The sequence below is a fragment of the Meles meles genome, chromosome X (genome assembly GCF_922984935.1).
Source record: "Meles meles chromosome X, mMelMel3.1 paternal haplotype, whole genome shotgun sequence".
Classification (NCBI taxonomy): Eukaryota; Metazoa; Chordata; class Mammalia; order Carnivora; family Mustelidae; genus Meles; species Meles meles.
This window is the reverse complement of record NC_060087.1, coordinates 28154321-28172487: the sequence shown is the minus strand read 5'-3', so window position 1 is coordinate 28172487 and position 18167 is coordinate 28154321. Positions and strand designations below refer to the sequence as shown.

General features: G+C 36.6%; 1 protein-coding gene across 9 annotated transcripts in view; it reads left to right on the top strand.

Moving 5' to 3' along the window:
• Positions 1-18167, top strand: part of DMD (dystrophin) — a 2324635-nt gene that overhangs the window by 1182361 nt on the left and 1124107 nt on the right. For all 9 annotated transcript variants that reach the window (XM_045994540.1, XM_045994546.1, XM_045994545.1 and 6 more), the window contains one exon: positions 4682-4829. In XM_045994540.1, the coding sequence (XP_045850496.1) occupies positions 4682-4829 (148 nt within the window). The remainder of the gene's footprint in view (positions 1-4681; positions 4830-18167) is intronic.

Sequence of the window (18167 nt, the reverse complement as noted above, 5' to 3'; positions counted from 1 at the left end):
ACTGTTTCCTTTGCTGTGCAAAAGCTTTTGATCTTGATGAAATCCCAACAGTTCATTTTTGCCCTTGCTTCCCTTGCCTTTGCCGTTGTTCCTAGGAAGATGTTGCTATGGCTGAGGTCGAAGAGGTTGCTGCCTGCATTCTCCTCAAGGATTTGGATGGATTCCTTTCTCACATTGAGGTCCTTCATCCATTTGGAGTCTATTTTCGTGTGTGGTGTAAGGAAGTGGTCCAATTTCATTTTTCTGCATGTGGCTGTCCAATTTTCCCAGCACCATTTATTGAAGAGGCTGTCTTTTTTCCATTGGACATTCTTTCCTGCTTTGTCGAAGATTAGTTGACCATAGAGTTGAGGGTCGATTTCTGGGCTCTCTATTCTGTTCCACTGATCTATGTGTCTGTTTTTGTGCCAGTACCATGCTGTCTTGATGATGACAGCTTTGTAATAGAGCTTGAAGTCCGGAATTGTGATGCCACCAACTTTGGCTTTGTTCTTCAATATTCCTTTGGCTATTCGAGGTCTTTTCTGGTTCCATATAAATTTTAGGATTATTTGTTCCATTTCTTTGAAAAAAATGGATGGTATTTTGATAGGGATTGCATTAAATGTGTAGATTGCTTTAGGTAGCATAGACATTTTCACAATATTTATTCTTCCAATCCAGGAGCATGGAACATTTTTCCATTTTTTTGTGTCTTCCTCAATTTCTTTCATGAGTACTTTATAATTTTCTGTGTATAGATTCTTAGTCTCTTTGGTTAGGTTTATTCCTAGGTATCTTATAGTTTTGGGTACAATTGTAAATGGGATTGTCTCCTTAATTTCTCCTTCTTCAGTCTTGTTGTTGGTGTACAGAAATGCAACTGATTTCTGTGCATTGATTTTATATCCTGACACTTTACTGAATTCCTGTACAAGTTCTAGCACTTTTGGAGTGGAGTCTTTTGGGTTTTCCACATATAGTATCATATCATCTGCAAAGAGTGATAGTTTGACTTCTTCTTTACCAATATGGATGCCTTTAATTTCTTTTTGTTGTCTGATTGCTGAGGCTAGGACTTCTAGTACTATGTTGAATAGCAGTGGTGATAATGGACATCCCTGCCGTGTTCCTGACCTTAGCGGAAAAGCTTTCAGTTTTTCTCCATTGAGAATGATATTTGTGGTGGGTTTTTCATAGATGGCTTTGATAATATTGAGGTATGTGCCCTCTATCCCTACACTTTGAAGAGTTTTGATCAGGAAGGGATGCTGTACTTTGTCAAATGCTTTTTCAGCATCTATTGAGAGTATCATATGGTTCTTGTTCTTTCTTTTATTAATGTGTTCTATCACATTGATTGATTTGCGGATGTTGAACCAACCCTGCAGCCCTGGAATAAATCCCACTTGATCGTGGTGAATAATCCTTTTAATGTACTGTTGAATCCTATTGGCTAGTATTTTGGTGAGAATTTTTGCGTCTGTGTTCATCAAGGATATTGGTCTGTAGTTCTCTTTTTTGGTGGGATCCTTGTCTGGTTTTGGGATCAAGGTGATGCTGGCCTCATAAAATGAGTTTGGAAGTTTTCCTTCCGTTTCTATTTTTTGGAACAGTTTCAGGAGAATAGGAATTAGTCCTTCTTTAAATGTTTGGTAGAATTCCCCTGGGAAGCTGTCTTGCCCTGGGCTTTTGTTTGTTTGGAGATTTTTGATGACTGTTTCAATCTCCTTACTGGTTATGGGCCTGTTCAGGTTTTCTATATTTTCCTGGCTCAGTTGTGGTAGTTTATGTGTCTCTAGGAATGCATCCATTTCTTCCAGATTGTCCAATTTGTTGGCGTAGAGTTGCTCATAGTATGTTCTTATAATTGTCTGTATTTCTTTGGTGTTAGTTGTGATCTCTCCTCTTTCATTCATGATTTTATTGATTTGGGTCCTTTCTCTTTTCTTTTTGATGAGTCTGGCCAGGGGTTTATCAATCCTATTGATTCTTTCAAAGAACCAGCTCCTAGTTTCATTGATTTTTTCTATTGTTTTTTTGGTTTCTATTTCATTGATTTCTGCTCTGATCTTTATGATTTCTCTTCTCCTGCTGGGTTTAGGGTTTCTTTCTTGTTCTTTCTCCAGCTCCTTTACGCGTAGGGTTAGGTTGTGTACTTGAGACCTTTCTTGTTTCTTGAGAAAGGCTTGTACCGCTATATATTTTCCTCTCAGGACTGCCTTTGCTGTGTCCCACAGATTTTGAACTGTTGTGTTTTCATTATCATTTGTTTCCATGAATTTTTTCAATTCTTCTTTAATTTCCTGGTTAACCCATTCATTCTTTAGAAGGATGCTGTTTAGTCTCCATGTATTTGGGTTCTTTCCAGCTTTCCTCTTGTGATTGAGTTCTAGCTTCAGAGCATTGTGGTCTGAAAATATGCAGGGAATAATCCTAATCTTTTGATACCGGTTGAGACCTGATTTGTGACCCAGGATGTGATCCATTCTGGAGAAGGTTCCATGTGCACTAGAGAAGAATGTGTATTCTGTTGCTTTGGGATGAAATGTTCTGAATATATCTGTGATGTCCATCTGGTCCAGTGTGTCATTTAAGGCCTTTATTTCCTTGTTGATCTTTTGCTTGGAAGATCTGTCCATTTCAGTGAGGGGAGTGTTAAAGTCCCCTACTATTATTGTATTATTATTGATGTGTTTCTTTGATTTTGTTATTAGTTGGTTGATATAGTTGGCTGCTCCCACGTTAGGGGCATAGATATTTAAAATTGTTAGATCTTCTTGTTGGACAGACCCTTTGAGTAGGATATAGTGTCCTTCCTCATCTCTTATTATAGTCTTTGGCTTAAAATCTAATTGATCTGATATAAGGATTGCCACCCCAGCTTTCTTCTGATGCCCATTAGCATGGTAAATTGTTTTCCACCCCCTCACTTTAAATCTGGAGGTGTCTTCGTGTCTAAAATGAGTTTCTTGTAGGCAACATACTGATGGGTTTTGTTTTTTTATCCATTCTGATACCCTGTGTCTTTTGATTGGGGCATTTAGCCCATTAACATTCAGGGTAACTATTGAGAGATATGAATTTAGAGAGATATGAATTTAGTTTTAATTTGAATCTCCCTGATGGCTAGTGATGATGAGCATTTTTTTATGTGTCTGATAGCCATTTGTATGTCCTCATTGGAGAAGTGTCTGTTCATATCTTCTGCCCATTTTTTGATATGATTATCTGTTTTGTGTGTGTTGAGTTTGAGGAGTTCTTTGTAGATCCTGGATATCAACTTTTGTCTGTACTGTCATTTGCAAATATCTTCTCCCATTCCGTGGGTTGCCTTTTTGTTTTGTTGACTGTTTCCTTTGCTGTGCAGAAGCTTTTGATCTTGATGAAGTCCCAAAAGTTCATTTTCTCTTTTGTTTCCTTGGCCTTTGGAGACGTATCTTGAAAGAAGTTGCTGTGGCTGATATCGAAGAGGTTACTGCCTATGTTCTCCTCTAGGATTCTGATGGATTCCTGTCTCACGTTGAGGTCTTTTATCCATTTTGAGTTTATCTTTGTGTACAGTGTAAGAGAATGGTCGAGTTTCATTCTTCTACATATCACTGTCCTGTTTTCCCAGCACCATTTATTGAAGAGACTGTCTTTTTTCCATTGTATATTTTTTCCTGTTTTGTTGAAGATTATTTGACCATAGAGTTGAGGGTCCATATCTGGGCTCTCCACTCTGTTCCACTGGTCAATGTGTCTGTTTTTATGCCAGTACCATGCTGTCTTGGTGATCACAGCTTTGAAATAAAGCTTGAAATCAGGTAACGTGATGCCGCCAGTTTTGTTTTTGTTTTTCAACATTTCCTTAGCAATTCGGGGTTTCTTCTGATTCCATACAAATTTTAGGATTATTTGCTCCAGCTCTTTGAAAAACACCCGTGGAATTTTGATCGGAATGACATTAAAAGTATAGGTTGCTCTAGGCAGTATAGACATTTTAACAATGTTTATTCTTCCAATCCAAGAGCATGGAACGATCTTCCATCTTTTTGTGTCTTCTTCAATTTCTTTCATGAGTGTTCTGTAGTTCCTCGAGTACAGGTCCTTTACCTCTTTGGTTAGGTTTATTCCCAGGTATCTTATGGTTCTTGGTGCTATAGTAAATGGAATTGATTCTCTAATTTCCCTTTCTGTATTTTCATTGTTAGTGTGTAAGAAAGCCACTGATTTCTGTACATTGACTTGGTATCCTGCCACGTTACTGAATTGCTGTATGAGTTCTAGTTGTTTGGGGGTGGAGTCTTTGGGGTTTTCCACATAAAGAATCATGTCATCTGCGAAGAGAGAGAGTTTGACTTCTTCCTTGCCAATTTGGATACGTTTTATTTCTCTTTGTTGTCTGATTGCCATTGCTAGAACTTCTAATACTATGTTGAACAAGAGTGGTGAGAGTGGGCATCCTTGTCGTGTTCCTGATCTCAAGGGGAAGGCTGCAAGCTTTTTCCCGTTGAGGATGATATTTGAAAATTACAGTCTTTTTTTAATTCACCTTTTTATTCAATATCATTTATTTCTGTTAACTGAAATTAAAATCTACAAATGTGAGAAACTATCAAAATGATATCCTTACCCTTATAATATACAACATATATGCTATGTCCATGTAATTTGTATAATCCATTTACTTTTCTCGATCCATGTTTTTCACCTCTAGGCGATTTGACAGATCTGTGGAAAAATGGCGGCGGTTTCATTATGATATGAAGATACTTAATCAATGGCTAACTGAAACTGAACAGTTTCTCAAAAAGACACAAATGCCTGAGAACTGGGAGCATGCCAAATACAAATGGTATCTGAAGGTAAGGTTTTACAATCTCTTTTTTCAAACTGTCTTTATCTTCGCCACAGTATCACAGCTGTTTAACTTCTGTAAGCTCAGGTTGTAAAGGATGAAGGAAATTTACAATTCCCTACTTTTGTTGTCATCACTACATGTACTAGAACATCATCAGAATGACCATATTGGGAGCCTGTGCTGTTGACTCTTTGTGTCAGGGTGAGAGTTAGTCTAGGTATAACTGGTTTCTCTGATGAACTGAGAAGTGTAGTTAAGTCTGTGATACAGGCAATAATCTTGTAGCATGGTGTCCTGTGGCTTTGCAGCAGTGTGTGTTTTTGCCTTATGTTGAATCCTGTCCAGGAGAATTTGTGGTATACTTAGCCATAATGATGTTGCTGGAAATATCCATCATGATAAAATTACAGTTTTGTTTTCCTAGAGACAATTGTGGTGATGTAGTGATATTTCTACATATTCTATTGACAGAATGCCTTTTGAGATCATCCAGAGACCTAAACAATGCAGAGTTAATTGGTGGTACTTACTTTTTTATGGTTTATGTTAATGGAAATACAACATATGGATTATAAACATCATACAGTTTAATTTCAACTTGCTGTGTCTTTTGAGTATGCAGATAAAGATAAATTAGATTTTGGAAGTTATAACTTAGGTAGTAAAATATATAGTTAAGGTACAAGAAATATTGACTTTATTACACCAAGTGTAAAATATTTTGGTAAATTCTTAGCTCAAACTGTCCATGTATTATTTTTAAATCAAGCAGATTTGTGCTGTAGCCAATTTTTAATGCCATAAAATACTGATTAAGACAGATGAAAGCAAAGTAAAACATAATTTAATTTCAGACATTTCAAAATGCAGGATTCATAAAAGCAGCATCATATTCAACTTTACAGTTCTCTGTTCTCATATAATTTCTTGCATAGCAAAAAATCTTATGAATTAAAAAAGTAAGCATGTAAGCACATACATATAGGTAAGCTATATAAACATATAATATGAATAATCTTAAAATCTTGTGTAATTATGTCTATATCCATCAAACTTGTATATACATCAGCGTCAGCATTGAAGATAGAGGAAATCCATGGCTTTTCAACCTGTCATCATATAGAAAATACATTTTGTAATAATACTACAATGAATTTGGGGCTAATACAGCATTACTAGATCTCAAAAATATATGCCATTAGGGTGTACTTGAGGAGATGTTAAACCTCTTGCCTTTTCCAAAGATAACCTATACAAGGTACATTTTAACCTATTTTTATTATTTAAAAAAATATATACTCACTATAAAGAATAAAGCAATGCAGAAGTATAGGTACCCTTCCAGTCTACTCCTCAGAAAATAGGTGTTTTGATATGGATTTTGGTACATATTTCAAGTCAGCATCTTTGGGAGGCCCCCTTTGAGATGGAGATTAACATATAGAAGGCTTATTAGGGAGTGCTTTTGGAAATCCAGCAATTGGTTTATGATGTGCCTTGGTATAATTTTCCTCATGTTTCTTGTTCTTGAGATCTGTTAAGCTTCTTTGAATTATGGGTTTTTAGTTTTCTTCAAATTTAGAACTTTTAAGGCATTGCTTTTTGTTGTGTTCTTTTTATTTTAAGTCTTTTTTCTGTGTAAATCATATTATATGATTTATATTGTCAAATTGACCAATCTAATCTTTTGTATTACCTAATCTGTGGTTAATCCCATTTAATGTATATTTTTAACCCCAGACACTGTTGTTTTGTATGATTCAACACCTTGTTGAAGTGTGACTTAAGTCTTTTTAAATCTTTCATGTCTCTATTCAATTTTTGAATCTTTCCTCTACCTTTTAGAAAATATGGACTACAGTTATAACAACTGGTATAATATCCTTGTCTACTAATTCTACCATCTGTATCTGTTTTGGGTCATTTTCAATTAAGTTTTCTCTTCATTATGGGTCTTTTTTCCTGCTTCTTTGGACAAATGGAAATTTTGACTGGATGCTGGATGTTGTGAATTTTAACTTGTTGAGTGCTTGGTGTTTTTGTGCCAATAAATATTCTTGACCTTTGTTCTGAGACACAGTTAATTTGCTTGGAAGCAATTTGATCTTTTGAGCATCTCTCTTCTAGACTTTGTGAGTTTTAAGCAGAACAACATAAGTCTAGGGCTAATTTTGCTCCGCTACTGAGGCAAAACCCTTCTGAGTATGTTCTCTGATGCCCTGTGAATGATGAGATTTTCCACAGTCACTGGCAGGAACAGGCACTCTTCCCAGCTGTGCGTAAGCTCTGGTGGCTGTTACTTTTCATCTTTTTGCATAGTTTTCTCCCTTATTATGTGTAGTTTGCTCACATATAAGAGCTGATCAGGACTCAGCTGAATCCTGGAAGGGAGCTCTTTGTGAGTCTCCAGTGTTCTCTCTCTGTGTATCTTTCTCCTGTTTGATACTCTGCCCTGTAATCTCTAGTCATTTGGGCCTCCTAGAAGTCCCAGCTTCATCTCATGAACTTGAAGAGATCTCCTAGCTTTGTGAGTGTTTCTTTATCCTTTGTTGTAGCCTGGAACACTCTCTGGACAATAAGTGGCAATAATTATGGGGTCACCTCATTTGTTGCTAATTTCTCAGAGATCAGTATTTTTTATTACCAAGTATCTAATGTTTTCAAAACCATCATTTCATATATTTTGTCCATTTTATCAATTTTTGCCAAACAGGTTAAATCTGGTCCCTGTTACTCCAACTTGACCAGAAGTGTATATCCATGCCAAAGGATTTTTTTTTTTTTTTGGGAGGCATTTTCTATTTTATTTATTTTTTCAGCGTAACAGTATTCATTCTTTTTGCACAACACCCAGTGCTCCATGCAAAACGTGCCCTCCCCATTACCCACCACCTGTCCCCCCAACCTCCCACCCCTGACCCTTCAAAACCCTCAGGTTGTTTTTCAGAGTCCATAGTCTCTTATGGTTCGCCTCCCCTCCCCAATGTCCATAGCCCGCTCCCCCTCTCCCAATCCCACCTCCCCCCAGCAACCCCCAGTTTGTTTTGTGAGATTAAGAGTCATTTATGGTTTGTCTCCCTCCCAATCCCATCTTGTTTCATTTATTCTTCTCCTATCCCCCTACCCCCCCATGTTGCTTCTCCATGTCCTCATATCAGGGAGATCATATGATAGTTGTCTTTCTCCGATTGACTTATTTCACTAAGCATGATACGCTCTAGTTCCATCCACGTCGTCGCAAATGGCAAGATTTCATTTCTTTTGATGGCTGCATAGTATTCCATTGTGTATATATACCACTTCTTCTTTATCCATTCATCTGTTGATGGACATCTAGGTTCTTTCCATAGTCTGGCTATTGTAGACATTGCTGCTATAAACATTCGGGTACACGTGCCCCTTCGGATCACTATGTTTGTATCTTTAGGGTAAATACCCAGTAGTGCAATTGCTGGGTCATAGGGTAGTTCTATTTTCAACATTTTGAGGAACCTCCATGCTGTTTTCCAGAGTGGTTGGACCAGCTTGCATTCCCACCAACAGTGGAGGAGGGTTCCCCTTTCTCCACATCCTCTCCAGCATCTGTCATTTCCTGACTTGTTAATTTTAGCCATTCTGACTGGTGTGAGGTGATATCTCATTGTGGTTTTGATTTGTATTTCCCTGATGCCGAGTGACGTGGAGCACTTTTTCATGTGTCTGTTCATGCCAAAGGATTTTGATACCGTTTGATCTTTTAGTACATTTACTTCTGCACACTCTTGCAACTGTATGATGCTGGTAAATTCCTTGAGAATGTCTAAAAATCCTCATTTCTTGACAGTGTGGTTTAGTTGATGTTGCTAAACATCTTATCAAAACATTTCCCCTTAGTTGAAGAATTTTTTAAAAGATATTTTATTTAGTCTGTTTTTTTTACTCAACTTATACGTGAAATAAGAAAAGGAATTCTGCATGTCCAGGGAAAAGTCCTTCTAGCTAAAGAACTGTCAATGATATTGCAAATCCTCTAAACAGTAAAGGTGTTTTTTCCCCCTAGCTATTTAGAAGCTCCAAAGTCATGCACATGCATATGTGCATGCATGCATTCACACACACGCACACACACACACACACACACACACACACACACACAAAGATGCCCAAGGTTAACTTCTATTCTGCTAAGTCTCAGAAAACAAGTCCAGAAGGACACTGTAATGTACCACCATTAGTAAGACAAATAGAATCTCTGATAATTTCAGCTATCTTGGCCATAATCATTGTTGATTGAATAGCAACAAATAAGAGAATGAGTTTAAAATTTTGCTAAGAGGGCGCCTGGGTGGCTCAGTGGGTTAAGCCGCTGCCTTCTGCTCAGGTCATGATCTCAGGGTCCTGGGATCGAGTCCCGCATCGGGCTCTCTGCTCAGCAGGGAGCCTGCTTCCCTCTCTCTCTCTGCCTGCCTCTCTGTCTACTTGTGATCTCTCTCTGCAAATAAATAAATAAAATCTTTAAAAAAATTTGCTAAGAAATTATTTTAGGAAACAGAATGTTGATGGTGCCTGTTAGTAGCAGACAGATTTGTTGGCATGAACTGGCAGTGGCTTCTTTGAGGGAAATCAACCAATCTGCCCATATACTAAACAGATACACACAGGGGTACACTGGAGTTTAAAGACTCATATGTATAAATTTTAGCAAAAATATCATGTTTGAATATGAAATAAAATAAAAAGTATGTACATGTATGCTTTTCTATATATATTTCTCTCAAACTGCCTTTTCTTTAACTCATTAACTTGAAAAAAGATAAATCAGTGTCCTACTGACACTTGGTAGTGTCATTCAAAATAATGTGACTGCCAATAACAAATATATGGTCTGGTTCCATGCAACCCAGTGCTTTTTTTCTCTGTCCCAAGTTAATGATAAAATTAAATACGTGAATTCACATGTTTCAAGGTATTTTAAAAATGTGTCATGCCACAATAGGAAATGTCTTTCCAAAAATTATTTTTTTTTGCATGAGAATATATCAGTTATGTTATATGCCACTAAAAATTCATTTGTTAATACTTCCATTTATTTATTTATGCAGCTTCTTTTTTTTCAAGATTTTATTTATTCATTTGACAGCAAGTGACACAGCGAGAGAGGAAACACCAATGGGAGTAGTAGGAGAGCAGGCTTCTCAATCCCAGGATTCTGGGATCATGACCTGAGCCAAAGGCAGCCACTTAACTGACTGAGCCACCCAGGCACCCCTATTTATGCATCTTCTTGTATATTTATTCCACCAGCAGTAACCAAGTGCATATGCAAAGTTCTATCACCCACAAAAATATTGACTTGCCACATTAGGGTCTAATAGAAATTCAGAAGTTTGGCTAAGAGTTTGGAAGCCACATTCAGAAAGTGTGGGTTCAAATCCTAGCTCTTTTAGCTTAATAGTTGCAGAATTTTAAGAAAGTGTGTTATGTCTCTCCACACCTCTGCTATCTCTTCTCTTAAATAGGAATAAAAAATAGATGTGCAGGTAGCACTTAGAATCTCATTCTCCACAAAATAATTACTCATTAAATGAAAGATTTTATTGTAACTAATCACACTTCGTAAGTGATTAGCCTATATTTATAAAAACAAAAATTTATTTATTACTGAATTACTGTCCCCAACCATCTGAAGTACAGATTGGACAACCTGATAATTTCATTAAACCTTATATTTTTATGAATTATGACAATTCTCTCAAAGTACATCTCTTGGATTAGGAATTGAGGAAAATTCTAGTTCAGCCAAACACATCCTCCTCAGATAGTTGACACTTCTGCCTACTCATTTTAGAACAAGATGAAATGTTAATAGGAGTTTTCAAAGGGAAAGCTGAACATCATGAAAGAAAGTTATGAAAATAATATTAACTCATACAGTGACAGAGTGAATTGGTATGTCAACAAGTACCTTGAGTGAAAATGGGAATGTGGAAATCATAACATGTCCTAACATTTAGTTTTACACGTCCTTCTGGAGTAGAAAGCAGTAAGCTTTAAAACATGAACTGTTATTTAATGGGGTTGAAAATTCTTGAGATTGACAGAGGAAATTATAAAAATCACCATTAGATCGAATATTTAAAAGAGTGGAATATTCCTGATATTCATAGAAATGGAACTGTTTATGGGGTAATACTGCTTAGTGGACCATATTTCAACTCTGAAAAGCAATTTGCAGTTATTCAATAAATTAAACATAAAATGTCCATAGGACCCAGCAATTTCACTCCTAGATTTGAAAACATGTGTTCAAACAAAAATTTGTAGATGAATGCTCATAGGAACACTTTTCATAATAGACACAAAGTGGAAAAAACCCAAATTCCCATTAACATATGACTAAATAAAAATTAACAGTACTTCCTAAAGAATGTTGCCATGAATATAAGCATGACACCTTGAGATCTTAAGAAATTCCATTTAAAAGCTACTAAGAAGTGAACAGAGGAGGGATTTTTTTTTTAGATGAAAGTTTGTAGGCTTTAAATCAACAAATGTTAAGCCAATATAGGGAGTGAAGCAGCAGTGTGCTATTTTGGCATGAGTTAACTGGTGTTTTTAAGCAAAACATCATCTTTTTAATGTGAAGTTAACTGGTTTTCTGGTATATCTTTCAATGCTACCATGTTTTACTCCTCCACAATATATATCATATTGTACATGTGCAATATATTTATATATATATTGCTGTAAACAAATTCAATTAAAAGCTGTTTACTTTGTAACAGTGATACATCTTAATTCACTGTGATTAAGGATAAAGTCAACATGGATTAAATATGTCATGTTGTAGTGTTCATGTTCACCATCAAATCTCAAAACCTAGTTTAAATTTATGTCCCAGTTAAGCAGAATATACTTTGCCTTTTCTCAAATTAGAAGCTTGCATGAAGAATGGAAAATTCCGTAGAGACTGTGTAGTTATAGCATGAGAACATTATTGTGAGCTCTCAGATGAAATGATAAATGGGAAAAAAAAAGGCACTGGTGTTTTGGAGCTGGGGAGGGAGGCAAAGAAAGAAGAATCTAAGAGTCTATGTTTGGCAGCTCGGCAGCTCTGCCTTACCTTGGCTGTTTGTGATAGAGGAAAAAAATCCAAAGTATTTTTTAAAGGATCCAAGTCTCAGAAGTTTAGATTCACAGAGTACATTGGAGTTAGGTAGGGCCTGCCCAAAAGTTGGAGACAAGCATGTCCGTGAAAAGGCTCTCTTTCTCATAAAGGAAGTCTCACCCAATTTGCAGTCCAGAAAGGCCTCAAGCAGCAGGTGTCATTGCCCAGAAATAAAAAGAACTAAATGGATGTGCATAGGTCCCTGACACTATCTGCTACAGAGCAAATTTTGGTACTTTTCTTTGGAGGTATTCTAATACCTAATCGGTAATCTACTCCCTTCAAATGACTTCATAGGAGATGAATGACTTTGAGTGAATATGGATTAAATCAAAGGCTATCTAGAAAAAGACATATGGTATAAAAGACCAAATTGAATACAAGTATGTTTTCTATACAGTCGACTTTTATAGTGCTGATTTTCACCAGCTGGCTGGTGAGTTGGACGGCTTCTTAATAGCCTCACTTCTGGGACTCAAATGCTGATAGGAACTTTGATGGAAAAATTACTTGAGTAAAAATTTGTGCCATCTGTTGCCCTTCATTCGGACCCCAATGTTAAGAATAATTCATACTATCGCCAGCCCTTCATATTTCCCCAGCAATAATGAAGATTTTTGGTAGTCCCAGTTTCTGTAACTAAAGGACACAGACTAACATTAAGAGAATGAGTATGAAAATTGAGTGCAAAGAGAATTTGTCTCTCATCACTTGCTTTAGGGTTAAAGCATTGTGTAAACATGGGAATACATCTTACAGTGAACTTTTCAATGTTATTAGCTGGCAGTGGCAGGAGAATTCAGTCTTAATACAGTTAAACAGTTGGGTACTTCATTCTTACATAAATATGGTTAGCCTTTTATTGCTGCTTAGAACCTCCTCTACAACTTCTTGGCTCTTATGCATCTTTTCAGAAGTAGTAAATAACAGATTTATTAGGGGTTTGGCATAGTGCAGAAATTCAGAGAGGGGCTCTAAATTGTTGCCTATCAAATGTGTCTTTCATAAAATAAGTATATTTAAATAATTGGATAATTCCAGTGACTTGTTCTTGTTGTCCAGCATGGCATGTTCAAGAAGATGACAGATTGCCACCCATTATTGGAAAGAAGCAAGAACCAAAACTGTAACTTATTGTAATAACCATAGCAGTAAAGAACTTCTTAAAATGCATGAAAACATGTCATCCCTAAGGGATCCCCATACTCAGAGTAAGAAATTATCAAGAGAGTAAGAATCTGCAAATAAAAGTGAGGCATGCTAATTGCAAATTGAAAAAAAAACTGCTCACATCAACATAGAAGCAATATGAATCCAAAATTATTATTTGATGAAGAATGAGACTAATGCTAATATAAGTGATTTTCATGAAGTGCAATAGTTTGCAAAGAGGATGTTCTAGCCACACTGATCTTGCTGTTTCTTTTCTCATAGTTTCTTACACTTCCTTTAATGCCTGTTCCTGTGATCAATTTTGCTTTTCTCTTTGCTTAAGGATTCCACCCTAGCTCCAGTTCTTATCTGCTATGTCCCAATCCCCTCCCTCTCAGGACTTTTTACACTTCTCTTTATATACATTTGTGCTCTATTTTTTTTCCTCAGACATGGCCTTTTGTAACTTTTCTCACCTTCAGGATCTCTCTCTCTCTCTCTCTCTCTCTCTCTCATACACACACACACACACACTTTCTTTGTAACACTGTCGTTTGCTAAAATTGTAATATATGCTTGCATGTTTATTATCTGTATTTCCAACTAGAATGTAAACCTTGCAGGGACTTGGTCTTTCCTGGTCACACATATCTACTCAGCACTTAGAACAGTCTCCTTGTGGGGTGCTTGAGTGGCTCAGTTTCTTAAGCACCCGACTATTGATTTTGGCTCAGGTCATGGTCTCAGGGTCATAGTCCCACATTAGGGTCTGCTCTGTGTTCAGTGTAGAGTTTGCTTGAGATTATCTCTCTCCCTCTCCCCCTGCCCCTGCCCCCGATCTTCCCTCACTTTCTCTCTCTTTCTCTCTCTCTCTCTCTCTCTCTCTCTCTCTCTCTCTCTCTCAAAATAACCTATCTCCTTGTATAGAGTACATATAATACTCATTATAATGAACAATTAAATAAATGACAGAATTATACATTCATCCCATTATTGCCTTAGATAGACAGACTATCCCCAAACTTGTTCTTCCTTCCATTTTTACCCCCATCTCATGTCCAAGAAATGCTCCCTTATATTGAGCTGCACTGTTCTCTTCTTTGTACAAAGTATTTAAAATTTTCATATTTCCTGATGGTTTAACAATATGATGGCTCCATTTGCTTAGTCCTTGAGCATATTATAAATACCTGAATCCATTCAACAAACATTTAGTTTGAGCCTACAACATGCAAGGCTTTGTTGGCTGCTAGGGATACGGAGTTGGCAAAGATCCCATTTCCTTTAATAAGCTAACAATTTCATGAGTTTAGCATATTAAGGTTAAGGTGAAAACACATGGCATGTGTCATTATTACAGAAAGCTCTGGAACCAGCCTTAGGGAAATAGGAGTTTGTTTTCACAGCACTTATTTTTGTTCCCTAGTCCTTTTTGATACTGCCTCATTACACCTCTGGGATTCCCAAACTCAATTGAGAAAACATGACTTTGGGAGCCAGGAAAGAGCAATATTGTGAAAGGCAGCACAAGGAAAGAGCTAGCTCTGAGGAAGTCACCCAAAGAGTGAGAAAATGTTCTGACATAAGTTGTAAATTTTGGAAAAATGATAAAATTGACAAATTATAGGACAAGAGGCCTGTTCACAGATGAGATGGTTCAGAATGAACTATTCATCAAGCTGAATAGCAAGTATCTAGTCATAAGAATGGTAAATCTTCCTACTCTATAACCAAATTACAGGTACAATCCAGAGACCACAACTATTTGCAAATATCATAATTCACAAATTTTAAAATTCTTGCTATTTTATGAGGCTATAATTGACAGAACTTTACTGCCAATTAATTTGTATTAAGTCATTCTGATCAAAACTAGTAAAGAGGGATGATGATTCAGGGTTATGGAGAGAAGAAAAAATAAGATATGTTGGAGATGAATGCATATTTATATAGTAGCATGTTCCCCCTTAAGGCTTTATTAGTTCACTATTACTTTTTGTCAGTAGATAATTTTAGTTTATAACTATGTAGTCCTGCAAGTTTTCATCCTTTCTTTGTCCAGGTTCAGGATTTCACTTTATTAAGACTCATTTTGAGGGATATTGCAGAGAAATTGAAATGTGCTGTCCCATAGATTCTAGCACTTCATGTAGAATATTGAACTGGTTATTATTATAAGTAAATATCTCAGCTTCAATATCCCTCATCATACTTACAATGAAATGAATTTTAATACAATATATTACACTTAATATTGATCCTAAGAATATTAAATTCTTTAGAGGAGCAAACTTGTGGGACCAAATCCTGCTGGCTACCTGTTTTTGTAAATAAAGTTTTTGGGAGGGAGACAAACCATAAATGACTCTTAATCTCACAAAACAAACTGGGGATTGCTGGGGGGAGGTGGGATTGGGAGAGGGGGAGCGGGCTATGGACATTGGGGAGGGGAGGCGAACCATAAGAGACTATGGACTCTGAAAAACAACCTGAGGGTTTTGAAGGGTCAGGGGTGGGATGTTGGGGGAACAGGTGGTGGGTAATGGGGAGGGCACGTTTTGCATGGAGCACTGGGTGTTGTGCAAAAAGAATGAATACTGTTACGCTGAAAAAATAAATAAAATGGAAAAAAAAATCTAAAAAAAAAAAAAAAAAATAAAGTTTTATTGGAACTCAGCCACACATATTTACAAACTGTCTATGGCTGCTTTTTTTGCTACAAAGGCAGAGTAAGTAATTACAGAAACTGCCTTGCCCGGCAAAGATTAAAATGGGAACTCTATGGCTCTTAATAGAAAAAGTTTACTAACTCTTGCTTTAGAAGATAGAGTAGTAAGTTGCAATAAAAATCCAAGTGTCCTTTTTACCTTCTGTTTAAGTATTCTTTGTTACTTGATATAACAGAGAAATGGAGTTGGTCCATGTTGATAAAACAAATTGAAATTCATGGTAACAGAAAGAGGAATAAAAAATAGACTTGTTATTTAAGTCAACTTTCTTTTTTTTAAAGACTTTATTTTAGAGAAAGAGAGAGAGATCACAAACAGGGGGATGGTAGAGGGAGAGAGAGAAGTGGACTCTGCTGAGCAGGGGGCCTGATGAAGGGCTTGATCCCAAGACTCCAGGATCATGACTTGAGTCCAAGGCAGATGCTTAACCAACTGAGCCACCCAGGTGCCCCAAGTCAACTTTCAACTCCATGAATTAAGAGAAGGGGTTTGATTAAAAACCAAGAGATGTTTTAAGGTTGCTTAACTAATGTGTGCTGGACTTAGTCATTTTGAAGAGTGTATAGCAACTGACTTACTAACAGTACCACCAGTTGCTCTTGGGTAACTGCACATTAAATCAACTATTCTGTCCAAGAGAGTTCTAGAGGTTGTTCTGCTGGAGCTTTTCTCTCACCATATCAGTGATCCTAAGCATAGGTCCTAAGCTTGGCCAATCATATTTTTTTCTTGAGACCTTTAATCTTGTGGTAAGTGATAAAGTTGGAGTTTATTTATTCTTTTTTTTAAAATATTTTTATTTATTTGACAGAGAGAAATCACAACTAGGCAGAGAGGCAGGCAGAGAGAGAGGAGGAAGCAGACTCCCTGCGGAGCAGAGAGTCAGATGTGGGGATCGATCCCAGGACCCTGGGATCATGACCTGAGCCGAAGGCAGAGGCTTTAACCCACTGAGCCACCCAGGTGCCCCCCCTTTTTTTAAAATGTATTTATTCTAATGAAAATGACTGGCCATGAACAGAAAATGACTCCTACTATGGGTACTCTCTGGAGTCCTGCCTGTTCCATGCTTGATTCTTCAATTTTGCCTTCAGTCCTGTGAACACTTCTATTTCTTTACCATGAATCTTCTTATTGGCAGAGGCGATTTCCATTGCTTATCAATGAAGAACTAAAGGAAACTTAGTATTATTAGAGAAATTCTTTGTCTAGCCTGGCTCCTTTTATAAAGAACTTTGAGTTCCCTTGGAAAGACTGCAAAACATAACCATTTGCATGTAACGAACAGTTTGCAATACTTTAAGATTGATGGGCAATGTCTATTTGACAGAGAAACAATTAGGATCAACTGTGGTCATATATTCCAGAATACCAGTGTTGTTTCCACGCTTTAAGTGTTGTTGGATCGTTATATGAGATTCATAATTTTGTCCTGTTGTACCCACTTTTGCATTACCATTCAGTCTTAATTTATTGTACATTATTAAAAGTTTTTAGGTAATTTGTTCTTATTGCTACTCAGACATTAAAATGTCTACAGGATGTGAAAATGAATAAATTTTATGTGCCAGCCTCATTCTCCAAATCCTGGCATTACAACTAATAGTACAGGCTTATATTGTGTTGTAAATCCTAGTTAACATGGATTTATCTTGAAAATCCCATTTTACTGCTATTTTCAAATAATAGTTTTTTCACACACAGAAATACAATTTTCACGCACAAGGATGAAATATCCTTGAATTTCTATTTGTTTTTAATAATATAGGGCTTTTGTATATGCTTATAAAAGGACACTATATGGTTTTTTTTTTTTTTTTGGCTATTCCATTTTATTTATTTTTTCAGCATAACAGTATTCATTCTTTTTGCACAACACCCAGTGCTCCATGCAAAACGTGCCCTCCCCATTACCCACCACCTGTTCCCCCAACCTCCCACCCCTGACCCTTCAAAACCCTCAGGTTGTTTTTCAGAGTCCATAGTCTCTTATGGTTCGCCTCCCCTTCCAAATTTTTTTTTTTAATACACTATATGTATTTTTAAATGCTAATAATGGATTGGTGAAATAACCTTAACTTTAAAACAACAAAGTTGTTAAACTATGTTGTACTGCTTATTAATTTCTTTAAACAAGGTTTATGAACATTTGTTTAAGATCTATGTTATAAGGAGCAAACTCCACCAAGTCCTAGTTCATAGGAATTTGAAAATCTAATCTCATAATCAAGACTATCCCTAGAAGAGTATTAAGGGTAATTCAACCAGTACCATAGCCACCCAAGGTAATATCATTAAAATGAGACTAAACTGT